This window comes from Lathamus discolor, chromosome 1, assembly GCF_037157495.1.
Source record: "Lathamus discolor isolate bLatDis1 chromosome 1, bLatDis1.hap1, whole genome shotgun sequence".
Lineage (NCBI taxonomy): Eukaryota > Metazoa > Chordata > Aves > Psittaciformes > Psittacidae > Lathamus > Lathamus discolor.
In genome coordinates, this window is record NC_088884.1 from 64,314,019 (window position 1) to 64,341,375 (window position 27,357).

A 27,357-nucleotide genomic window follows, 5' to 3' on the forward strand; every position below is an offset into this window, starting at 1 on the left:
GCACTAAACAAGCCCCAAAATGTCAGTTGAGAAAGAAGAAAAGATGAAAGTAATCACAAGACTTAAGAGATCCATCTTGAAACGAGAAAGCCTTTCTTACCTTGGCACACTCCACTTTGGCACACTCTGCTACCTGGCAAGTGACTTGCCCTTCATCACACACGCAGAAGTCGCAGTGAGTACTATTCCACATCTCACCGTGGTACCTGGGAGTGTCCTCATACAAGCAGTTTCCCCTGGAAGGCACACACTCCTCACAGCACTTCCCAGGATGCTGCACCTTGTCTTCCCCCTACAAAACATCAGCAAGCATTGAGCAGGACTGCCTGAACCTGTTGGCACAGGCACGGTGATATGTGCCGGCAGGGTATCAGATGTGAATGATTTTTAACTACCTTCTCACAGGTAACGGAGTCACAGGTCTTGGTCACACATCTGACTTCCCCCCTGTGACAAGCACATGCAGTGCAGGAATTTTTTTTCCACTGTTCACCATGCTGTTCAAAAAGAACGTATATAAGAGTGTTAAATACTCTTCTTAAATCATAGAATCATAGTCAAATTCTTTTCAGAAATCCATGCTACTTGTGGAGTATGATGGCCCCTTCTGCATGTCTGTATCAGATAATAAACTCTTCTTAAATGCTTATCTCTACATGATCAGCAAAAAGGAAGAGGTAGATGTCACTGTGGTGTGTATTTCTCATCAACTTCAAGCTACTGAAATTGGTGAGGCCTATTAAATCCTAATAATTACTATTATTAGCAAAAGATAATTACTAACAGAGTATCCCATAAACACAATAATTAAATAAGGCATTAAATTAATTCCAGATGATACAACGAAAGCTATAAACACTTTGATCTTCACCAGTGCTTTCTGCTTTCCTCCTTCAAAGAAGTGTGAAAAGAAAGTGCCTAATCTGCTTCACCTTGCAAACTTCCTTTCTGCTTGCCAGCAAATTCTTATCTAGTCCTAATTTCTTTCCACTCTTCTGGCTTCCCAGGAAATAAAAAAGCAACGGTTGTACTAAGCTACCAGTGCTGGCAGAAAGTCAGATGCTGGGGAGAAGGGAAAGAGAGATGTGCCAGAACTTATGAACAGCTGCCTTTTGGTGTGGTTTGTCAAAGGTTACCTGGTACACTCTTCCTGATACCGAGCAGGGCTTTGGAAGACATTCCGGGCAGCATTTTCCAGGAGGTGTAACCATAACTTCATCCTAAACAGAAAGCAGGAGAGACAAGTAAAGTAAGAGCACGAACAGTTAACACGGGGCTCAACATCACCACCTGGAATTCCAGGCATGTGGTCTCTCTGTGATAACCCACAGTCACTCAAGGTTTCATTTTTGCTCCAGTATCTGGGGCAGTCTTCAGAGCATGAGACCAGTGTAGAAAACTAAAGAGAAAGACATTTCCTTCATCTCATTTTCTGGGCCTCTTTGGATGGCAACTGAGGTCCAAATACATAGATAGGTATATAGACGCAGATAAACACGCACACACAAGGTAAAGTACTTATATTCAGGTATGCAGATATACAGATATACAGAGGAGAAAAAAAGTCTATATAAGGCTATGTATACAAGCACACTAAAGCATGAGATGGAAGAGATTTTTTTTTCCTAGTACTGCCCCATCTTGAGGCTTTGAACATGTGATTTACACTCAGGCATTTGCACTGTTTTAGTTACATACATACAGCACAACTGTCTGTACAGGTGATAAATTATGCTTAAAACTGAATTATCCTAATCTAAACTTTTCCATGACTGGTTTAAATCACACTGGAATAAGCTGGCACTTCACATCAATGTAACAGTTCCTGCACGCCTCAACTCTACCCATCCAAAAGGCGTCTGTAATTCCACTGCTAAAATTCAACGTACATCCAATGATTTGGAATACTTTTGTTCACCAGCACCTCCCTGCAACCACATCAGGATGACTACATCAGAAGACTTGCTTGTGGGCTGGTAGTGTAGAAATGCCAAGCACTATTATCTGCTTCGTTAGCTTTCAAAGAAAGAATGGAAGACTTCATATAAAAGTTACCAAAGATAACTTTTTATCAGACCTAAAGGAACTCTTTCATAGATTTTGGTGGAATAGGTGGTGGGACATTAAGGTGCACTCCTGCGTGCTACAAGCATTTTTGAAGTTCCTCTCCCTCAACACCCAGGGAAGGGCACAGTTACCTGAAAGATGGAAGATGACAATTTAATACTGGGAGAATTTATGTAGTGGCTTTTGACAGGGAGTGAAGAACGAAGAAAGCAACAGAGATATAGGCACAAGAAAGATAATGTTAAGTATGACTGAGAGCACATCCTGCTAATGTCCCTTCCACCGGGCACCTGAGTAGGCAATACCTTGAACACCATCAAAATTGTCTGTCTTCTGCATTAACTTGGATGCTCTCAGCAGGTTATTCTCAGATACATCACAGCACCAACAGAGTTGTTTCTGTTTCCACAAATTAAATCCTAATGATTAGCTGATTAAACATTAGTGCAATCAGTCAGCAGGTAATAGCAGTCCATTTGGAGTGGGAAAGAGGGAAATTTAATGCAAGCATAAATTTGTTTTAATGCACAGTACTTAGTAAATCTAATTGAGTATCTCAGGACAAAGCAAAACACAATTAGCATGCACAGAAACAGGTGTGTTAATGGCACAAACATCTGGCCCAGTAGTAGAAAGCTGGGTAAGCATCAATAGGGAAAAAGAAGTTTATGCTACTGCTTTTGGCTTTCTCAGTGCTACAGGGAAGTGTGCGTGCATTTCAAGGGAGCTTCTGCAATCATCGATGGAGCATGGTAATAGATTAAAAAACAGCTGGGAAGTGGCACCCCCTAAAACATCAAGTCAAGGTCAGAAAGAAGGCTTTCCAGGGAGCCAGTTCCTCCATTTCCTTGGCACAGCATGCTGTTGTAAAAGATTACACCAAGGTGCCCAAGACAACTGGTACAACGGGCCCAATGAAAAGAAATCCAAAAAAACAGTCATGCCCTTAAGCATTTGCAATATAATAACAAGAATTAAAAAACTGAGGCACTTGTATAGAGTGTGAAGTACTGTCTATAATCCTGTGGTATTTTGGTTGGGCTGATCATTGCGTAAGTGCCAAGAAATCAGCTGTCCACAGCAAAAACATTGGAGACAGAAATGTCCCAATTCTCCCACCTGGACTAAAACTGTGAGTCACTGCTTGAGCTTGCCTGATGTATCTGACTGGTTTGGTCAATTTCTAAACACAAGCACACATAAGGAAGTGCTATTTCAGCTGAAGTTGTTTTGTATTTCTGAACTCTTGAAGTCAGAAGGGGAATTTCATCTGCATTTGATTACTTTCAACTGTATTTCTAGAGTTCCTATTTAAAAAAAAAACATAAACAAATCCTTCAAACCAAACTTTCAGCTGCAAACCAAACACTGAAATTTGTGAAGATAAAACCGCACCAAAAACCTTCACAGAATCACAGAATCACAGAATCCCAAGGGTTGGAAGGGACCTAAAAAGATCATCTAGTCCAACCCCCCTGCAAGAGCAGGGTAACCTACAGTACATCACACAGGAACTTGTCCAGGCGGGCCTTGAATATCTCCAGTGTAGGAGACTCCACAACCCCCCTGGGCAACCTGTTCCAGTGCTCTGTCACTCTTACAGTAAAGAAGTTCTTCCTGATGTTAACGTGGAACTTCCTATGTTCCAGTTTACACCCATTGCCCCTTGTCCTATCACTGGATATCACTGAAAAAAGCCTAGCTCCATCATCCTGACACCTACCCTTCACATATTTGTAAACATTGATGAGGTCACCCCTCAGTCTCCTCTTTTGCAAGCTAAAGAGACCCAGCTCCCTCAGCCTCTCCTCATAAGGGAGATGTTCCACTCCCTTAATCATCTTTGTGGCTCTGCGCTGGACTCCTTCAAGCAATTCCCTGTCCTTCTTTTCATTAATTGCCTCTTAGAAACAAAAAAAAATTTCTGATCAGCCCTACATTATTTTTTTAGTATAAAACATAAAAGCAGTTTCTTTAGACAGTACTGTGCTTAATTAGCTAGCAATGATGAGAGTAATCAATGAGAGTAAAACGGTGAAGAAAGAAGACAGTAGAGAATAGACAGCCAGCATAGAATCAGAGAATCATAGAATAGTTAGGGTTGGAAAGGACATTAAGATCATCTAGTTCCAACCCCCCTGCCATGGGCAGGGACACCTCACACTAAACCATCCCACCCAAGGCTCTGTCCAACCTGGCCTTGAACACTGCCAGAGATGGAGCATTCACAACTTATTTGGGCAACCCATTCCAGTGCCTCACCACCCTTACAGCAGAGTTTCTTCCTTATATCCAATCTAAACTTCCCCTGTGTAAGTTTTAACCTGTTACCCCTTGTCCTATCACTACAGTCCCTAATGAAGAGTCCCTCCCCAGCATCCCTATAGGCCCCCTTCAGGTACTGGAAGGTTGCTACGAGGTCCCAACGCAGCCTTCTCTTCTCCAGGCTGAACAGCCCCAACTTCCTCAGCCTGTCTTCATACAGGAGGTGCTCCAGTCCCCTGATCATCCTCGTGGCCTCCTCTGGACTTGCTCCAACAGTTCCATGTCCTTTTTATGTTGAGGACACCAGAACTGCACACAATACTCCAGGTGAGGTCTCACAAGAGCAGAGCAGAGGGGCAGGATCACCTCCTTCAACCTGCTGGTCATGCTCCTTTTGATGCAGCCCAGGACACGGTTGGCTTTCTGGGATGCAAGTGCACGCTGAAGCCAGCTCATGTTCATTTTCTCATCGACCAGCACCCTCAAGTCCTTCTCCACAGGGCTGCTCTGGATCACTTCTCTGCCCAACCTGTAGCTGTGCCTGGGATTGCTCAGACCCAGGTGTAGGATCTTGCACTTGGCATAGTTGAACTTCATCAGGTTGGTATCAGCCCACCTCACATGCGTGTCAAGGTCCCACTGGATGGCATCCCTTCCCTCCAGTGTATCAACCAATCCACACAGCTTGGTGTCATCGGCAAACTTGCTGAGGGCGCACTCAATCCCACTGTCCATGTCAGCGATGGAGATGTTAAACAAGACCAGTCCCAACACCGATCCCTGAGGGACACCACTCGTTACTGGTCTCCAGCTGGACATTGAGCCATTGACTGCAACTCTTTATGTGCATGGCCATCCAGCCAGTTCTTTATCCACTGAGTGGTCCACATATTAAACGCACATCCATATTGGTAGGCTTAACTGTCACTTCACGTCATTTCCACACATCAAAACTCCCTTTTCCAAATCGCCTGCTTGTCACACAGAAGATTTGCCTGCTAATTTGTACATCTGCATGAGAAATGGCCCTGGCCAAGGGAAAGAGGACAGTAATGTGTAAGGTCCCCAGCAGGCTGACAGGTCCTGACCTTACTGCACAGTAGAGCCTGGCAGGAAGCTGTAAAGCACTGAGTCACACCGTCCCTGCAGACGCATTTCGAGCACCGACCGAGGTGCCAGTCCTCCCCGTCTTGGAACAAGTGTCCATCAAAGGAGCAAGGCTCTAGGAGATAGGAAAACAAAATGTAATTTTCTTTTCCAATGCCCTTTAACCCCTTTCTGTCATCCATAACCAAGACACTTATTTTGTGCATCTCAGAATTCAAAACTCTCGTTTATCAAAGCAGGTAATGACAGTAACAGTTCCACCAGTTTTCAAGGGCTGCAGCTGTGAGAGCTAAGAGCTCTGGATGAACTTCTCCCGTTGGGCTTCTATGAGAAAAGATACCCAACAGCTTATGCATTTTTGGAACTTGCAGTCCAAGTCCCTCAGTACACATGAAAAATCTGCATCTTTTTTTCCAGATTTTAATCTCCAAAATAAGGATTTATTAGGCACATCTGCTCACTGCTTAAAGCTTACCACTTCCTCTTGGCCTATGAACGAAGCTGTTAAAAATGTAAACAGGTTAGCAGGACAGAAAAAGAATTAAGGGACACACTTGACACCAGTGTCCTCCCAGCGGAACTGAACAAGACAAGAAAAGCTTTCCAGATATGGGACAAAAGAGATTTCCAGTGGCCTACCTGGATCAATGAAGCCAGACAATACTCACCTCCACGTCCCACACATCTAGGACAGCAGGATCCCTGAGGAGTGTATTGCAGTTCCTCTTGTCCACACGTGAGGGCTGGGCAGGCTGGGGGAGTGCAGTTCACCTTCCCGTGGGCACAGGAGCACCGGACACATCCAGAGCTGGCCCACTCCGTGCCGTGCTGCAGTGCACAACACAACCAAAGGGACAGAAAACACAGCGTGAATCCAGCTGCTGATGAGACCTGTAAATAGATCTGATCCCCTTCAAGCCCTACATTACTATTAACTTTACTCTCTTGCAGGCCCTGCCAATCTTGGCACATTGTAGCCCTTACTCCCGGCTGCAACACTAGCGCTAAAAATAATACTGGCAAAGTAGTAAACCTGGAGATCAGCCTCATTTTCCTTCCTGTTGCAAAGTGGCATCCAGCAACAACCCACTGCAAAACATCCAGACTAATGGATACATCCCCTTTTCATTACAGCTTCTTCAGGGCAAATTCTACATTTATAGACATGTTTTCTTTAGAGAAATAGTCAATGTGGGCCATACCACACATCTCACCACAATGCCCACCCCACATACTTAGCACACTTCACTATGAGTAAAACCTCATTAGATTTGCTTATTCATTAATGCAGAAACAAGTATCTCTACCCTGAGATCGGACGAGGAAAAATTGGCCTCAACAAGAAACACGTCAGAGCATTGCAACATTCTCCAACAAATAAAGGATGTTAATTTTCAGAAAACATACAATACTGAATTAGGCAGGGAGTAAAAAAGCTCTTGCCAGATAGAGAATATAGATTTTCTTCTATGGAGCTACTGCTTGGAGCCAGTGTTGCTAGCCAGATACTTGCAGAATGATGGTCAAGTCATAAGGCATTACAGTGGCTCACTGACAAAACAAATCTTTCCTTGAAGAAATTTGTGCCAACCATCAATACAAGACTTTGCACTAACAAAAAAAACTGTTTAATGACCACCTCAGAGCGGAACTGGTGTGTTACAGATAACCACAGGTACAAACATGTCTCTAATCCCTGTGGCGATACATACTTATTCACCTGACTTGTGTCCCAAGAACAGGCTTACAGACAGACAGAAGACAAAAACTGCAGCAAGAGTACAACACAGCAAAATGCAACAACAGCAACAAGAAGAAACATAATATACTACCTAAATATTGTTATATTTATATAGTATGAGGAAATATGAGAATATACATTATATACACAAATACGAGAAGAGGATGAATGTAGGGACAGTAGTGACACGACAAGGAGCAAAGGGTTCAAACTTAAAATGGGAGATTTAGATTAGGTATTAGGCAGAAGTTCTTCCCTGTGAGGGTGCTGAGGCCCTGGCACGGGTTGCCCAGAGAAGCTGTGGTTGCCCCACCCCTGGCAGTGTTCAAGGCCAGGTTGAAGGGGGCTTAGAGCAACCTGGGCTAGTGGAAGGTGTCCCTGCCCATGGAAGGGGGTTTGAACAGGATGACCTTACGGTCCTTTCTAACCCTAACCATTCTATGATTCTATGTGCTACCCCTACTATCCCAGTCTTTGTCTAGCTCCTTGCAGATTCATACTGGTCATGCCTCATGCTGAAACAGAGGGTGACAACATCCATCTCAGGTGTACCGCAGCAGGTCCAGATATTCAAACATATCTGGGTATTTTAGCATATTTCTTAAGATTTGGACTTGACTTGCCTCTTGTCAAACAGAAAAGTCTGTAAGAGACCAGGCACAGAACTTGGGTTCACTATTAAGACATTTTTCAACATTTACCTATTATTTGTTGTGATTCATTAACTACTACCCATGAATCTTTATTTCTTTCTCATCTGTAGACACTTATTGTTTTGGCCTTTCAGCACCACTGGGTGAAACCACAACCTGCAACCTGCGTCTTGAATAATTCAGGATTACAATATACATAACCCAGGTCGCACAACAGCAATCAATCTCTCCCAGCACAGATGGCTGATGAGAGAAAAGCCTTCTTTGTGGATAGCTAGTATGTCAAGTTCACTGCGCTTTGCTCCCCTACTAACATTACTATGTTGTCTCAATCACCCACAGAAAACGGCAAAGTGAATGAATGAGCAGGAAACTTTCTCCCCTTAAGGCAAGAGGACAGACTGCTCAGCAACACATTCCCTTTCTGCAAAGCCTGATGACCAAACTGCTATTATATTACATGATTTGATTGTGATAGAATATAAGCATGTCACCTAAGCATCCTTCACTGATATGAACCAAACAAAGAGCTAAAAACTGGAAAGGATTGCCCATGCCAAGGAACATAACCAAGCACTTACGCTGTGGATCTGTCCTTCATGCTGGCAAAAGCCTTCACCTCTGGAGGCACACTCAGGGCAGCACTTTTTGGAGGCTATTTGGAGCACTTCTCCCTAAAAAGAGACAAGAATCCAATAAGCACACGTGGAACAGAGACCTCAACGTGAAGGTAAAGATATGTGGCCTTACTGGACCTGGGGCTCTGTTTAGACAGTAAAAGTATGAAGTGAAATATATAATGCTGCTACACAAGATCCCTTTGTTGAGGGGTGGCATGTCAGTTTCCTATATTTGACATTTTACCATCAAAACAAGAGGAGAATTTATACCCCTAACAGTACAATTGGGAAGTCTTCAGCTGTCCCTTCCAACCCAAACCACCCTGTGAGTTTGTGTGAAATGTCACAAGTTGTCTTTCTCTGTTGTCTAAAAGAAATAACTTGATTTTTCAAATTGAAAAAAAGAAAAAAAAAAGGTTTTCTTCAATACTGTGTTTTTTAAGAGGTGGGAAACAAAACGCAACATTTCATTTAACTTAAACCATTAAACCCTATTCAACTGTGATCCTGCTGCGGAGAAACTGTTCTTGGTTGTTGGCTTGTTTTGGTTCACACAACAGAAATAATGTTTGCAGATTTTCCACCAACTCAACACATTCGGCACGCACAGCGGTAGGTTCTATATACAAATGTTTAGGATGCCAATGGGGATGCTTTTTGCAGAGCCTGCCTGGTTTTGTTTGTGCTTTTTTGCTGTAAACAAGATTAGCAATATTAGCATAACTCTCATAATGAGCAAACAAGAAATAAACCATGGAGAGGGACTGTGATTTCTGCCCTTGTTCATCAGGGGTTGCTTTGTGCCTTAAGGATGACTGGATTTTTTATTTTTTTTTTTTCTGAGTTCTTTAATGATCATTTTGAACATTTAAATGGCCAGACCTTTACGAACAGTTAAACTCTTTTGTCTTGAAGATTACTGTCCTGGGTTCAGGTCCCCATGTCACAGAGTCACACAGATTTATTTCACACTATATATCCATTTCCTTTTATAGGCTTTAAAGTTGCCACCTTTTCATTTATTCAATTTTTTAAGATGAACATTACTCATTACTGTTGTGCCATACCAGCACTTTTTTTATTTCTCTCTTCCTTAGCACAGAACTTCCTAATATTTCAGTCTTGCTTTAATCAATACACAATGATAATAATGGAGGAGAACCAATAAGAATCAAAATTATTTCCTCGTTAATGCTGTCATATTGGAAAACATTTTAACCTGCTTCATAAAGCCATATAATTATATCAGCAATGCCCCTTTAAAACACTAATTTTCATTGCCATCCATGCATGCTACCCCATTAATCCAGATGCTAACACAAGACCAATTCCATGGCCAATTAGCTGTAGCCATTAATGAAGGCTCAGACAGAGAAAGATAAAACAGGAGAGAACAAAAGCTCAATGGTCATCACAAGGCAGAAGAAACTGAAAGACAAACAAGCTCAGCTCTGTCATTGTTCATCAGGGTGGAAAGTGTCCACCTGCACGTTTGAGGAAGACCCAGATCTGTCTTCAAATGTAGGGTGACTGGAAGCTGGGGTCATGCGGGAGGTCCAAGCCCATTCAGGGGCTTCCACTGGGGACCAGAGAGCCCTTGCAGCACAGGCAGCCTGCAAGTTATTCCAACACCAAGCTTCCGTCTGTAGCACAGTGAAGGGGACAAAGGTTCACACACTGGGTTTTGCCCATGTGTTTCTTGCATACAAGCTTGCATCAGTGAGAAGTGAAAGCGTACAGGAACTGTTCCTGACCCTGGGCAGTCACACACACCCTAAGAAGAGGAATGGGATTTCACTGTTCCCTCTTGCTCCCCCCAAATCCTGCTGTGAATTCAAAGGGAGCTGCAGGGAGGCAGCTGAGCGCAGAAGGTTGACATGGCAGCTATCACCACAGTGCATGAAGACAAGCAATCAGCTCACCTCTGTGACCTTCTCCAAGAAAACACCTCACGCTGAATCCTGTTTTTGTGTCCCTCTCAACACAAGAGGAGCTTTGCTTACACAGGGACTGTAAGACCAACTACCCCAATTGATCCCATCACACCTTTACAGGTACCACAGTGTGGCAGACCCAAACACATTTTGACATACAACTATTTCAGGGGTTTCAAGCAGGGGAAGACTGGGAACTCCAGAGTGACCTGACATTTCTCCCACCACCAGGACATTGGGTCAGCTGGCATTTGAACAGTTGCAGCCGCTTACCTTCTGAAAGTCACACTGGGGATGTTTGCAAAGGGTAGGTTCACAGGTGACAATATTGCTGTGGCAACGGCACTCCTGGCAGGAATCTGGCTTCCAAATGGTGTTATTCTGCAAATAAACCGAAGTTTTAAATGAGACCCATACAGCACAAGGCAAGTGCTATTTTACACAACACAAATAGCTCAATATAGACAGACTGGAAGAGTAAAGTCTGCAACAGCCCACCTTTCCCTCCTCCCACATGCTCCTCAGGCACAACTTGGTGCCTTTGTTCAGTGAGTTCAAACACGCAGTTGAAAGACAAGGCCATGCGTGGCAAATCCTACAATCCCAGACTGGTTTGGCTGGAAGAAGCCTTAAATCTCATCTAGTTCCAAACCCCTGCCATGGGCAGGGACACCTTCCACTAGGTCAGGTTGCTCCGAGTCCCATGCAGCCTGTCCATGAACACTTCCAGGGATGGGGCACTCCAAAGACAAGACAAGCATTAGGACATAACCTCCAACAACTTTAGGTGTTCAGAGCATCTCTGGGAAACTTTATAATCCAGTTTGGACTGTCCAAACTTCAGCTATCCCTATGAGCACAGCTTGTGTGGAGACAGCTGAGGTAGCTTTGAGGCTAACCTGCTCCTGGGCAGCCGTGGTACCACTCAGCACCCCATGAGCTGATAGAGAACGCAGGTAAATCTTGACGTGATTGAACCCAAATGAGCTGTTGAATGTAACATTGAAACTTTTGAGGAAGACAAAGGCCTAGTGTCAAAACCATGACGCAAACTCTGCTTATTACATTAAGGCTATAAGATGGAGGCAAAGGTCTAAAGAGCCTTAGACTGCAATTAAACCGATTTAGTAAGAAATGCTGAGCGCATGGCCAGGTATGAACAGGCTCTACCTGGTCACATTTATTCCAACACGTCATGAAGAGGACTCTGATCAAGCAGACAGTCCAGCAGATTTGGGAATAGCTGTCGCCACCACTTCATCAGTGTACCCAGCTGGAACACCCACAGCTAATTGGCTGAGGAGTTTTTACCACCCCAGCTTGACCCCTTTCCATTCCTTCCATGCTGAGGTCATGATCCCACGCAACAACCCTGCACTCATAAGGCAGCTCAGACCCTGATGCTTGCCAGACTTCTTCTTTCCCACCAGTTTCTCCAATGGCTGAACAGCCACTTGGGACTCATCACTTTTGGTAGGATGCTTGGAAAACAAAGCCTTCTTTCTCTTTACTCCTGAACACTGACTTCCAGTCATCCTGATACTAAAACAGCAGCAGCAGCATCCCAGAGAAGCAGCCAAGTCTGCCTGTCACCCCCCTTCCTACAAAAACATCTTGCCTGCACTGAGTTCTTCGACAGTGTCACTTCACCCATGTCAAGAATCCTTTCTCTGGCAGTTTAAAAAAGCAACCAGTAACTATGTACTGAGGTATTCTGAATGATTCAATTGCCACGTTCATGTTTAATTAGCTGTTTTTAAAAGCCCCCAGTTAAATCCACCAAAACAAAATGGGACAAGGAAGATCAGTTTCTTGTCTGAAAAACTCCTTCCCATTAGACAACCCCTGTGCGTACAGCAGGCTAAATTTATGCCACACAGGAAATTTTCCTGTGTAGTACAGACAGCTGCTATCCAAGCCATTAAGCCTCATTTCTAATGGATTTGAACAGAGACCAGACTTTGCTACTCATTTACATGATGCAGTGATTTACTCCATTAAGTCAATTTACTCAGAGTGTAAAGTATGACTTAGGCAAATTAAGATATGAGAAGATGATTCACAGTTGACTACTAGGAACATATTTAGGGCTAACTACTAAAACTGTTAAGCATAATGATAAAGCACTGAAATATGCCTTAAAAGCCCATTAGACTGCTTAATGAAAGCAAAAATATCTTGAAAAATCTGGCCATTTGCTCAGGAACTTATGAGAAGCTGCTATTGGGTGCTGCAGTCTTGAGAGAAGTTCATGTGACCTGCAACCCAGCCAAGAAGTTCTGCAAGCCAGCGTGTGCAAGGTGTGGGGAGAGATGATCTTACAAGGCTTCACCTCACCTACATAACTGAAAGAGGGCACAGGTAGGGGCTCTCTCTTCGTCTACCCAACCTGCATGCAGGGCTGACTGTAGAGGAGAAAAGGCTGGTTGCCTCCCCTGCAAAAGAGGGCTCTTTGTCAAAACCAAACAGCTTGCCCTACAGTGATAGATCAAGAGTGCAAACCTGCAAGGAGTGGGAGAACCAAAAATGCTGCTGACAATTCCTTGTGCCTCTTCGCTGCTTTAGAGAAGCATCTCATTCTTATCAGACTGTGCTCTTCTCTTGCAGCAGAGTTCACGCAAAAGGAGCAAACACTGGCAACACCAGAAATTTAGGGAGATTCTCTGTTAGTGTAATGATGATGGCAACACTAACCCCAATAACACTATGAGATGGCAGTAAGGGTACAGGTAAGATATCAACAAGACCAAGAGAGATGGTAATTTCTGCTCTGGTAATACAGCTGGTTCTCCTCTCACACACTCATGGCTGCGGCTCTAGAAAGGAGATCCTGACTTCATCTGATTTACAGTACAATTTACAGACTGATTTACAGTACAGTTACAGAATAAATTCAGGTTAAGTTACATGTTTAGTTAAGGAGTTAACGCATTCTGCCCTCTTTAACAGAGCTTTATCATACTCAGACTCACCCAAAAGACTCCTAAAATCATGGCAATATCCAGACCTCCAGACATCTTTCCACTATAAAGAATGATGCTTAATCTGTTTGATGGAACCATTTTATGTATCTATTGATATATTTAGAATCATAGAATCACAGAATAGTTAGGGTTGGAAAGGACCTCAAGATCATCTAGTTCCAACCCCCCTGCCATGGGCAGGGACACCTCACACTAAACCATCCCACACAAGGCTTCATCCAACCTGGCCTTGAACACTGCCAGAGATGGAGCGCTCACAACCCCCCTGGACAACCGATTCCAGTGCCTCACCACCCTAACAGGAAAGAATTTCCTCCTTATATCCAATCTAAACTTCCCCTGTGTAAGTTTTAACCCATTACCCCTTGTCCTGTCACTACAGTCCCTAATGAAGAGTCCCTCCCCAGCATCCCTATAGGCCCCCTTCAGGTACTGGAAGGCTGCTATGAGGTCTCCACGCAGCCTTCTCTTCTCCAGGCTGAACAGCCCCAACTTTCTCAGCCTGTCTTCATACGGAAGGTGCTCCAGCCCCTGATCATCCTCGTGGCCCTCCTCTGGACTTGCTCCAACAGTTCCATGTCCTTTTTATGTGGAGGACACCAGAACTGCACACAATACTCCAGGTGAGGTCTCACAAGAGCAGAGCAGAGGGGCAGGATCACCTCTTTCGACCTGCTGGTCACACTCCTTTTGATACAGCCCAGGATACGGTTGGCTTTCTGGGATGCGAGCGCACACTGAAGCTGCCTCATGTTCATTTTCTCATCGACCAGCACCCCCAAGTCCTCCGCAGGGCTGCTCTGAATCTCTTCTTTGCCCAATCTGTAGCTGTGCCTGGGATTCCTCCAACCCAGGTGTAGGACCTTGCACTTGCCATGGTTGAACTTCATAAGGTTGGCATCAGCCCACCTCACAAGCATCTCAAGGTCCCTCTGGATGGCATCCCTTCCCTCCAGAATATCAACCGAACCACACAGCTTGGTGTCATCGGCAAACTTGCTGAGGGCGCACTCAATCCCACTGTCCATGTCAGTGACGAAGATGTTAAACGAGACTGGTCCCAACACCGATCCCTGAGGGACACCACTCGTTACCAGTCTCCAGCCGGACATTGAGCCATTGACCACAACTCTTTGTGTGCAGCCATCCAGCCAGTTCTTTATCCACTAAGTGGTCCATCCATCAAATTGATGTCTCTCCAATTTAGAGAGAAGGATGTCATGTGGGACAGTGTCAAACGCTTTGCACAAGTCCAGGTAGATGACATCAACTGCTCTACCCCTGTCCATCAGTTCTGTAGCCCCATCATAGAAGGCCACCAAATTGGTCAGGCAGGATTCCCCCTTAGTGAAGCCATGCTGGCTGTCACCAACACCTTGTTGTTATTCATGTGCCTTAGCATGTCTTCCAGGAGAATCTGCTCCAAGATTTTGCCAGGCACAGAGATGAGACTGACTGGTCTGTAATTCCCCGGGTCTTCCATTTTCCCCTTCTTGAAAATAGGGGTTATATTTCCCTTTTTCCAGTCGTCGGGAACTTCACCTGACTGCAATGATTTTTCAAATATGATGGCCAAATATTTGCTACATCTATTTGATACATCCTTTGCTTGCTTGTTTCTAGTTGGAAGAAAAACTCAAAAGCAGTGGGTGGCAAAGGAGAGATTCAGCATGAGAACAATGTCAGTGGTAAAAAGCAGCCTAGATTTTAAAACTGGCAGCTCACTGCAGGGTGAGGCTGCTATCTCAGAAGACAGCCACTGGGTAAGCCTAAGCACAGGGAGCAGATGGAGTGCCTCATCACATGGCTCTCCTAAGGCTTCACCTATGGCCTCTCTTCTTCATTAAAATAAAAACTATTTCCATGATGGAATAATGGCCAAACAACTTGCATTGCAAGAGGTCAGCACACAGCCACTCTTACTCACATTTTGTGACTTTAATGCTCAAGTTTTTGATAAGAAAACCTCCTCTTTGCTCTTCTCCCTCCCTTATTTTCTATTACAGCCTAAGCTCAAACCAGCTTTTTCTAAATCCACGTGATAATAATCTACTTGGAACATCTGCATGCATCAGTGATTTCCATTTGCCAGATATCAGATCAAAACTGACACATCCCCACAGAGGTTTTAAGAATTCATAATCCATTTAATAGTCAGAAAACTGCTACCTGATTTTTTGGGTATGAGAGTCTTTTATGCAGCTCATGGGTCTCGGTGTTCAGCTCTTTTGACAGTTTAACATTAAGGTTAACATTCCTGACTATGGAGCAACAGACCTAAACTCAAGACAGGCAAAATCTGCTGATAATTAAGTTTACTGATTTCTCTCCAGAAAAGTGAAGGGTTTATTCTCTGTAATGCTACCAAATTGAGCAAAATGCAACACTCTGGCTATGAGCCACTGAAAGTGCAAGACTATTTAACTCCTTTGAAATGGGAGGGAAAAGCAGCCCCTGTACTTCATACACATGATGGAAATCCATGAAAGAAAGTGGAATTTATTGCAATAATTACTAGTGGCAGTATCCCTGGACACTGATGCCTTTAGTATCACATATCAAACCCACTTTAACACGTCCCCTGTTTACATGGAAGTGCATAGCTGACAGCTGCTAATACAGGAAAGCATAGAAAAATTTACTGGTACATATTTAGAGCTCTTGTGACCTGGAGAACGCAGACTATTGGTATTTTAATTATTCTTTCTGTTTTTTTCCATTTCAAATGTGACTATAACTAAGGCAACCAAACACTTACATGGACACTTTAAAGCTCCCAGGTATTAATGTTCGAAACATATAAGAAGACTTCTTGATATACACTTAAAGAACTGCTGTAACATCTTCCCCAAGGCACTGTATCTCAGTGGACAAATTATCTGCTACAATTTAAGCACTGAATTCCTATCCTGTTAAGGGTGTACTTTTATCAATGACAATTTAAGAAGCTTTTTCCTTACAAGTACTAATATAATTAACAGTATAAATAATGGAATGCTGTACACAGAGCACTTAGAAGACGGAAAGCATTCCTTAGGCACCAAGTAGTGCCCTTATGATTTATTAATTCTTTGGATTTCGTTACATCAAAAGAAGAAACGATTCCTAATTCAACTGCATTTTAAAACACCATGCTGCAAGGAGAGATATCTACAGTACTTGGTTTGCAGTACAGGAGCCAAGAAAGCAAGATATGCTCACAAACCTTTAGAGCTTGCAGTCACCCAGACACAAGGTGAAATAAAATAAAACCCAAGACACAGGAGCACAGTGCAAGAGGTTGGAGAATACTGATGAGGACTTAGGAAAAGGCAGGTGAGAGAGCAGAACTGCGTGTTAAAAGGGTAAGAAGAGAAGGAGACAAGAAAGCAACCAGCAGTAAAAGCAAAGGAGGACTGAAGCAAAAAGTAAACTAAAGAGCAGCTGTGAGCGCTCATGGATTGCTGTTGCCACACTGTCACATTAAACAGGACACAGAAGACCTTAATCTCTTTGACCATGACTTTTTTTACTGGTTATCATAACTTCATATGGCTGCACCTGTTCCTCCTCTACCTCAGCAAAATACCCCACCCAGCAAATCAAAAATAATCAGAGTCTGCTATTAATACATAAAAAGCCTCCGTAATTCAATCCGATGCTACTTAACTTGGGGTATCCTCGCACTAGGCAACAATCCATACTCTATTCTGGCACAATGACTGCAGAAATAGGCAGCACACAACAGCTGGCTTGTGTCTTTCCTCCAGCCCCTTTTCCATTTCTTACAGCCTCGTGAAAGCATTCGGTCAATCCATAAAGTGTCACTGGATGCTGGATTGTACCCTGCAGCACACCAGATGTGTAAAGCCAGTCATCTGCTTGGTGGTATTGCTGCAATTACTAATGAGAGTGAAAAGAGCAGCCTACAGCCAAAGCCTGAATGTTAGCCAGGAATCAAACTTAATATTTTTACTATCGTGCTAAAACCAAGGTGGTTCTTATTGCTTAGCATGTACCTTACTAATTACTTTTCCTGCTTTTATAAGAAACCAGTAGCGCCCAGCCCGAGCACTCCCTGATACTCGCGCTGGGTTGGATTCACTTCCCAAGTCATCCTCAACCAGAGGCAGGTACTGGATGTCTCAGAGGAGAAACACCAGTCTGCTTTGTTGAGACGGTAGGCAGAGCCCTGAGCAATTACACTTTGGGTAACAATCACCAGCATCACCCACTAGTGGCCAAGTGAGGAGACCTGGCAGCTCAGTAACATTTATCACTTGCACTCCAATTAGTTGACAATACCAGGCAATTGGCAGAATAAACCCAATGTAGGGGAAGCTGAGAGAGAGCTGTGGTCCATGGGGATAGCCATTAATGAAGCGATGAAGGGATGAAAGTCATTCAGAGACACATAAAGAATTCCGAGTGTCCATTTGGGTTTAGATTTTATGTTTTATCTTTTGCAGCAGGGAGCTGTTGCTGCTGCTGAGTGTGTTTTCAAATCTGGTATGTGCTCACATACAATAAAAAAACCCTTGAAAATGGTCTTTTAATGGCCTTACTCCAGCATGCACACAAGCAGAACAGCAGAACAGCTCTGTCTCTGAAACCAAAAGGAAATTCAGCTCATCTCAGTGGAAAAACTGAGCCCTGCACTCCTAGGAGTTAACAGCGCAGTTAAGGCAGCGTATACAGCTTGATGAACAGCACATAACACAAACACACTGTTTCAGGAATTGAGAACTATTTTTCCCCTTCTCCCAACTATGGAATTAAAAAGTTAGACAAACTAAACCAAGGTACTGTTTTCACAGTTCATTAGTCTGATGCTTTTCTACATCTTCTAACTGTTCAGTCTTTCACCAGTTGTGCCAGCCTTGTAAAAAACTAGGGCCTACAAATAAAAATTCCCACTAGCCCTAAGCTATTTTAGCAATTGGAAGACCATGATATTCTAAGATATTAGTAAATGACTCAGGTGCTGCTGTAAACTTTACCCTACCTTTCATACAGACACAAAAACAATCACTGGGAAAGGGCTCAAATGAATCAAATGTGCAGAGCAAACAAGGTGGAGGAATTACAAGAGTGGTTTAAAACTGCACACACAAGCAATTCTCCTTAGCATCCAGGAAAAACATTCAGGGTCCTCCTGCTGGGTGTTTTCTCCTTTACTCAAATAGCTCCTAACCTACCAAGCGGCAAATTTCAAACATCCTTCCCCAAAATGACTTCTGAATGGGTATCAGAGTGTCTGATTGAACAGCTGTTGAAAAGAAGGGAGGTAAGGGATTCATTTAACCTAAGCCTGATCACAGCTTTAATCATCACATACGTTACAATATACTGGCTATCTCTGGAGCAGCAGGAGACACAGTCTCCATGGTGCGATGCTTTGGTGCACGTACAAAGCACACAGGTGTAGCTGAGGCAAAGCACAGCTCTACCTGCCCAAGAGCACCAGGGAGGTTCTGTTTCACCTCCTGAAAATGCTGCTGCTTGTTTGAGAATTGAACCTGCGGAAGCTGCCAGGGCTTCGGCAGTCAACATCAACCAGTGAAGGCTGCAGAAATGCAGGCAGCTGCTGTCAGTTGGTGTACACAGAACCACAGCCTGAGAAACAATAAAATCAGACTTGAAATTGGCCATTAAACTGACTTAATCCAGTGCATGTATTAGAAGGGATTCCTTGCAGAGCACAGCCTGGTTATCCCCTCTAGGAAACACTGCTGGCCTTTTGAGCTTGTATTTTTATGTTTTCTAAAGAAAAGGGGAATATCCTCTGTTGTCCCAACACAGATATGTCAAATGATGAAGCAATATCACCAGCAGGATGCGTGATTTTAAATTCATCCTGTTGTGCTGCTGAAATGCTGGCTATGTTAGGCCAAATGCTTCAATGTTAACTGTATCTAGTCAGGGCAGAATGAACAAGACAAGCTAAGCCTTTTATCCTATTTCTAACAAAAAATCATCAGGCCATGAAAATCACTGCAGCTCAGGCAGCTGATTCAGCAGAGAAAGAAAATATCCTTCAGTCAAAGTCATTTGCAGTAGGCCCTGGAAGTAGTGTATTGGGTGAAACATTACTTTATTTCTGCTTCTTGAAGGAAACAACACACTCCAGAGCAATTCTTCAAGCCCCTTTAGCAAATACATAGGTATCTCCAATTCCAAGCTGGATATTTAGGAGGTATCCTTTCAAAGTGTAAAGCAAAGAATTATGCACCTCGAATCCTACTATTGTTCTTTGGATCCAAGCAGAGTAATCTCCCATACAGCTCCCAGGAAATACAACCCTTTACGTCCTTATCTTCAATCTCAGCTCCCTATGCAGCAGCTTAATAAACTGGTTCTCTCTTTCCTTCAAAGGGGGAAGGGGACCCCTGCAAAGTCATTAATCTTTGTGAACAAAGACTTCATTACTGAAAAAATTATTACGAGAGAGCTGTAGAAAAAAGGGATTTTGCAGGCTGTCTTCATGTCCTCTGGTATTGTTCCAAGAGCCTCTGGTTCACTGGTAGCTATCAAGATTGAACAAAGTGATGATTTTATGACCAAGCAAATTGAAATTAATGGCAGAAAATGGTATTTAACAGCTTAGTATTTCTCTCTAATATACAGGTTCTGTGCTGCCTCCTGTTACAAATGATTAAATTAATTGACTTTGGCACACAGAAACTACAGTCTCAAAAACAAAATTAGGCTTAAAATATTCTGAAAAGGACAAAGATGATATATGTATTTGTGTGCTTCTTTTAAGGAAAGAGGTCTCTGTGATCTTTTTTGATAGATGAGATGTAATAATAGACGCTGTTTTTAAAATGCTTTGTACCATCCACCTCCTGCCTTATTTCCTCTCTATTTTACAACAAACTTTCTGCATTTCTCCTCCCCTTGTGTTAATCAGGTAATACCAAGAGGCTTTTCTTCCTGTCTGCCCCAGAGAGGGAGGAATTATCCTTGAGGAACCTTTGTTGAACCAAAATGCAGTAACTAGATTCACAGCAGCAATAGATAACATGCACAAAGAACACAGACATCAGTCTATTAAATAGTTCCTCTCATAAGTAATTAGAAGGAAAAAGGAAGAGGTGCAGGAAGGAAATAGTGAGGTGGATGGGGGTACTCCCTTGTGACTGGCTGCTATCACTCCTGTAAAACAGCAACTCCACCAGCAGTACATTCCTGCTTATTACTGTTTGATTTAGGGATTACATCTGTCCAGTTATTATCTGCATTATCAGCACACTTGCCTATCTGAACAGTGTGCAAAATAACTTCACATTCAACCATTTCACCTTGAAATATGCCAGCACTGGCTTTCCTTCCTGTCTGACTTAAAACCAACAACAGCCTGAGTAGTGACAAATATTTCCAAAACACAAAGCCTCCCACTGTAATTCCCGATTGTAACTCCCATCAAGATGACTGCTGGACAAGAAGAGAAAGCATGAATAAAGACCTTTGTGTCCTCATGCCTCCATCCGTGTACGCCGCAGTGAAAGCAATAATCTCCCCTAGTACATTTATTACCTAAGTAAAAATTTACATGGGCCCGTAGCTGCAGTTCAGACTGTTTCCAAGACACACACTGGGATGGTGATTATCGGGACAGATCAAGAGTGACAGCATGGGAGGAAGGAGAAGCTGTGTGGCACATTAAGCAAAGCAGCCCTTATTATGTTCGCCAGGTCACAAGTGCTCTAAAAAGGACCATTTTTTTACAGTGACAACAAAGCGTAGCCCACACCAAACAAGCTGAACAGAAATACAGCAAATTATCTCTCACTCTACAAAAGAAGGAATTCCCTGGTATGAGGTTACCCTGTCTGCTTTGTGGTCTTCCTTGCCTCCACACACATCTCCATTAACAGAAGTTTTTGCTACTGAACTGAGACTCATTTCCCTGCTCAGGGCAATATTTAATGCATTGTCTTATTCTTTCCAGATTCTTTCCCTTCTCTTCATTAGCTATTCAGTTTTTATGATCTTTTCTTTCTTTATTGCACTATTAAATAACAAGGGCACAGCCTTGCACACGCAACTAGCTGGAGCTGAAGAAAAGGATAAACACCACACCACCTGGTACAGTGCCTTCCTTTCTGACATCCCAAGTAACGAGCAAGATGTCACTTGCCCTGAGAAAAACCACTGCTAAGCATCCACAAGGCAATTCTATAATGGTCTGGGTTGGAATGGGCCTTAAAAGTTACCCAGTTCCAACCCTCTGCCATGGGCAAGGACATCTTCCACTACACCAGGATGCCCCATCCAACCTCGCCTTGAACACACGCCAGGGATGGGGCAGCCACAGCTTCTCTGAGCAACCCATGCCATCGTCTCAACACCCTCATAAGGAAGAACTTCTTCCAAAGATCTCATCTAGATCCTCTTTCAGCTTAAAGCCTTTCATTCAAAAATCTTTTTTAAGCTAGTATTAACGAAAAGCAAAATACCTTGTTTTGTTGGGCGGCATATTCAGCAGCAGAGCACACAGCATCGCCACAACAATCACTACAACAGCATCACTATAACACCATGACAGGCTTGGAAGTCAACAATAGAGCTGAATATGGGAAATGGCAATGACAAGGAGGGATGAGTGATAAATGCGCCCTTGAAGAACCAAGAAATAGAACAAATGTTACTGGCAATTTGCACTTGGCTTTATGTCTATTGAGAGGACAAGATCAGGCCTAATTCTCCTTATGGTCTCTGAGTTGCAAAAGGTGGCCAAAAGGTCTACTCAAACCCACAGATTAATGCTACCAACTGCCTTCCCCTGTGGGCAATTGCTCCTGGGAGCAACTAGTCACCAATAGTGATGGGGATTCTTAGAAAAAAACATGCAACAAAATTGGATGTGATATGTCCACTATGATGCAGTTTCACCTTGAAATGATGACTTCTCAAGAGGACAAGAACCACCTTTTCATACCTCAGCTGGGCAATCAGCACCACTGTACTCCGCTCTGGCAGGCTACTGACAGCAAGCCCAGTATTTACTATCAAGCCAACCACATTCAATGCCAAGTATCCTGCTTTTTATGACAAACCTGTACGCTGTGCAGTGCCAAAACTGCCATCCATTAGGGTTGTCCCTAAAATAAATCAACGGAGACTGACTCATGGCACTGAAAACACTGACAAGACCAACCAGGTCTGGTCTACACCCTCAACTGGAGGTTGGCACCAGGTAGCTCGCATCAGAAAATGCAATAAAGGTTCAAGAGGAGTGAGCAGGTTGAGGGAGCAGAGGCAAAACCAGCAAAAAATAACTTCAGGGCTGGAAATGGTGGTCACATGAACACAACCCCTTGCTCCTCAGGGAGGGAAGGATAAATAACAGTTGTGTAAGGCATTTAAACTTCCTCTCATGAGACAGGTAAGAGAAACACAAAAACCCAGGGCATGGTCAGTCTCAGCAGGAGAAGTACTGTTGTGTTTGTTAGCATGATTGGCCATCAGTCAGAGATAAATCATACTATCCATTGATAAGTGGCAGCATTCAACAGGAAATAAATTGCAGACCTCATTGGGCTTGTGCTGGAATAGTTCATTTTGCTTTCATTATTCAGAAGCAGTGCAGAAAAAGCCATGGCAAAAGAAATATTTATTTAAAGTCCTATAATCCTATCTGAAGTATATTCATTTTTTCAATGTATAAGAATAGAATCATAGAATCAAGTAGGTTGAAAAAGATCTTTAAGATCATCAAGCCCAACTATTCCCCCAGGACTGCCAAGACCACCACTAAGCAAGACCACCACTAAACCACCACTGAGGGCCTCATCTACACAGTTTGTGAACATCCCCAGGGACAGTGATTCTACCACTTCCAGTAGCTGATCACCCTCTCTGTGAAGAAATTGTTCCTACTATCCAATCTAAACCTCCCCTGGTGCAGCTTGAGGCCATTTCCTCTTGTCCTGTCACTTGTCACTGGGGAGAAGAGACTGACCCCCACCTCACTACAACCTCCTTTCAGGTAGATGTAGAGAGTGATAAGGTCCCCCCCAAGCCTTCTCTTCTCTGGACTAAACAGCCCAGTTCCTCAGCCATTCCTCATCACAGTTGTGCTCCAGGCCCTTCATCAGCTCTGTTGCTCTTCTCTAGACCCGCTTCAGCACCTCAATGTCTCTCTTGTAGTGAGGGGCCCAGAACTGAACACAGAACTCCAGGTACAGCCTCACCAGTGCCCAGTACAGGCAGATGATCACTGCCCTGGCTCCGCTGCCACACCATTGCTGATACAGGCCAGGATACCATTGACCTTCTTGGCTGCCTGGGCACAAGCTAGCTCCTGTAATGCCATGAGCTACTCTTCCAATATAATGCCAGGGAGATGTCAGGAGTTGCTCTGAAAATAAATATAATCCATATTGTGCACATCTCTCCACTTTGCTCCCTTTACGACCAAAAAAAAACAACCAGCTTTATAAACTTTGACTGTCCAGAACAGACGCAAGCTAACGGACAAAGATTACCATAACCACAATAGCTCATGCACGTGAATTTTTCTCTCTCACCCTCTCCTCTGTACTTAATGTCTTGCTCAGAATAAATCTGTAGTAAAAGCTTGGGAACAATTTATATGGCAAGCCTGTAACGGTGACTGGAGCTGTAAGAGTAAGAAAGAGCATGTGCACAAGCACTTATTTAGACTCCTGAAAACAGACCAGGTGGTCCTTAAATCTCTATGATGCTCATCGTTTAAAAAAGGGACAGTTTTATATCAAAGCACTTTATTCCTTCACTGTAGTGCTGTCTGAATCTACAGAAGCTGCTCCATGGAAATATTTAGCAGAGGCAAAACATATGCATCCCTTAAATTCACATTCAAGAAGAAAAAGCATCTTCACTACATCCTCAGGCAGGCAAGAATGGGCTGAATATTATTGAAAATAACACCTAAGAATTAGCTTTTGTTAACCATTTTATTTCTTCTTCCGTAATAAGCTTAAATGAAGGCCTGCTAATGTGTTTTTCAACGTACAGCTCTTGGGGACATAAAGCCTCAGGCATAAATGTCCACACGCATTCAGAGACAAGAGAATAACAGAGAGCTTTCATCACATCACTCTCTGTGCTGCCACGGATATTTGCCAGTCTGAAGATTGCTCACTGACATGATGTGAGCTCGTTCTTGTCGTGCTGCTTCACGCTTGGCTAGAAATAATTGCTGCCTCATTACAAATTTAATAATGACACTGTGATATGCTGTAACTCTTATTTGCAATTTTCTTCTTTTTTTTTTCCCTTCATAAGGAAGGTATGAAACAGATTAACTTTTACAGAGCCCAGGTAGTTTTAATATTCCCTCCCCCCCCCCCCCCCGCTTTTTTCCAGATTTTGCTCAGGTAGTTTTGACACAGCTTAAGAAACACCTCCACAATGCTTTTAACTCCAGGTTCCTGCAGGAACCTGACAAGGTTTTTACTTTTCCTTCATCTGCATTTACTTTGAGAAAGTCTGGGAAGAGTCCCATGCTTGACAAGCTGCCTATACCCTGAATGATTCACAGCTTCCCTGAAAAACAAAGGTATTTAGAAGTGACACAAGCAACCTTCTCTGGGGATGCTTCGTGGCCATCCTTTCCAAGTCCATGGATGGATAACACCATTTGAAGAGCCATGACAAAACTGGACCTAACCGCTTGCTGCATGGATGACTGCCCCAGCATTTTGTTCACCTTGCCACTACTCAGGTACTCAGAGTAAAAAAATCAGAAGTATCACCTCAATTCACATGAAAAACAAGTATTTGCATTTTTCGGTCTCTGTCTTTCAAGTTTAGGCCAGTTTCTTCCTGACCCAAGTTTCTGCTAACTCCAATTAGTGCAGAGCAGACAAGCAGTAACACTTCAACATCATCTGTGCCTAAGCACACTGTCCAAGCAACTGTCAGGAGGCAAAAACTACTGCCCTCTCCAAACACACCAAATGGCTTAGTGGGGTGATGGGTGCAATGTGGTCTAGCAAACAGGGAGTTCTTAAGAAGGCGTAGTCATGTAACGTCATCAGCTGCAAACAAAATTCAGAGTACAGAACCAAACCAGAGGTCAGCCCAGACAGTGAAGAGGTCAGCTCCAAGACAATGGAGAGCATCTGATGGTTCAAAGCTAAGTACAAGCAACTGTGCAGCAAGCAGATACCTGGCTACCACAAAGGCCCACCTGGGTGCCTACTAGCCCAAGATGGCATTAGATCCACAGGTATGAGATTTCATAGCCTTTAAACAGTTTGATCAGCACCAGCTCATGAGCCACATAAAATATCTGATCCCTTTCTGGAATCCCAGCACATGGTCGGCATCAAAGACTACCTACAGCAACAACTTCCGTCCAGTGGTCAATGATACCTGTGAGGAGAATGCAGCACCATTGCTCTGTAATCTGAGTGCACGTTGTTTTCTGGAGGTTCTTAAGCAGCCTCTGAAGAAAGGTTACCTTGAAAAACACTCTGGGTTTACTTTCTGTCCTGGCCAGTCTGAGCTACAATGGAAGGGAGGAGAGGTTCCCCAGTCATGCAGCTATAACTCTTAGAGATTCCCCACCTCCATATTGCCCAATTTACACTGTGCCATAAATGTGATCAGCAGCCTGGAGACTTCCTAGGGCTATAGGAATCCCACAAAATGTATGAATGTGACCTACCTGACTGCATGGATGAACTCAGTTATAAGGAAGAAGACCTCCAAAGGAAAAGTAGGTTAATCCTTGGCTGCACAAGACCTGTATCTGAGAACGCTGCTGTGAAGCACAAAGAATTCCCAGAACTAAAAGACCTGACAAGTACTTTCAGCCTTTTTAAAGTGCAAGCATCTCTCTCAAAGACCTCAGTGATGGGCATTTCCATCTTGATGCTTCTAAGACTTCCACATGTCTGTCTACATGTGACTTCCCACACTTTTCAAATCAGCAGCATGTACATAAAGCACAACCTGACAATAAAAAAGGGTCGGGGATTCAGACAAATATTTTATTGCATTTTTTATTATTCTTCTTCCCCCTTTTTATCCCCAGCAAAAAACTAAAACTGAACTGGGAGATGCAAGACTACTGAATTCATTTTCTTTTCTGAAGGATATTTACCTGTCACCACCTGATAATCTGGAAGGGGAGAAATAAAACCTTAACACACAAATAAATGTTGATTTGAATACTGCAGATCCACATGCCTGTTAGACTGAAGGATGTTAAAATAAAACACACTCCAAGTTTCACTAGGGTGCCCTGTAAAGACAGTGTAACAAATTATAGTTGAGAATGCAAGGAATTTGAGGTGTAAAGAAACTTGTAATCAACCATCTCTACTATCATAAGATACCTGGAAGCATCTGCTATGGACCGTAACTAAGATAGGTGACATACTGCAGAGATGGTGCAGGACATGTATAAATGCAGCACTGTGAAAGGAATATACGATAAAACTCCAGGGAGGGAGTTTTATCATAAATATCATTTAATAAAGTCAGGATTAGCTCAAGAGAAATTATTTTACTGCCAACACCGGAGACAAGCAAGAAGGCAAAATATCCTCTCCAGCACTGTTCTTTCATTCCTCTGCCTTGCCACTTTCACAAGGTCTATGCATAACAGCATGATGGATTTTTCCAAACACCTGCATTCATCATTTGATTTGACATCCATAGGCCATGTTCTTAAAATCACAGACTGGTTTGGGTTGGAAGGGACCATAAAGCTCATCCGCTTCCAACCCCTGCCACAGGCATTGACACCTTCCACTAGACCAGGTTGCTCAAAGCCCCATCCAGCCTTGGCCTCTTCCCTGCAACTTTAGATAGTTTTATCTTAAAAAGAAAAAAGGAAAGGAATGTGGGTTACTGGAGTGAAGCTCACAGTCAGGCTCACTCCTTTACCACCTGCAGGGAAACAGTCATGAATCCTTGGGTCCTTAGCACCCAGATGCTGCACAGCTCTTGGACTGCATCAACACAAGTTGGTTCCCATCTTACCTCAGCTGCAGAGCCACCCCAGTT

At 43.4% G+C, this 27,357-nt stretch overlaps 1 protein-coding gene across 1 annotated transcript in view; it reads right to left on the minus strand.

Moving 5' to 3' along the window:
• Window positions 1-27,357, minus strand: part of FRAS1 (Fraser extracellular matrix complex subunit 1) — a 159,731-nt gene that overhangs the window by 94,251 nt on the left and 38,123 nt on the right. Inside the window, exons 3-9 of the mRNA XM_065674695.1 lie at window positions 10,661-10,768; window positions 8,415-8,507; window positions 6,108-6,267; window positions 5,421-5,554; window positions 1,137-1,220; window positions 396-497; window positions 101-292 (exon numbers count right to left, since the gene is read on the minus strand). Of these exons, the coding sequence (XP_065530767.1) occupies window positions 101-292; window positions 396-497; window positions 1,137-1,220; window positions 5,421-5,554; window positions 6,108-6,267; window positions 8,415-8,507; window positions 10,661-10,768 (873 nt within the window). The remainder of the gene's footprint in view (window positions 1-100; window positions 293-395; window positions 498-1,136; window positions 1,221-5,420; window positions 5,555-6,107; window positions 6,268-8,414; window positions 8,508-10,660; window positions 10,769-27,357) is intronic.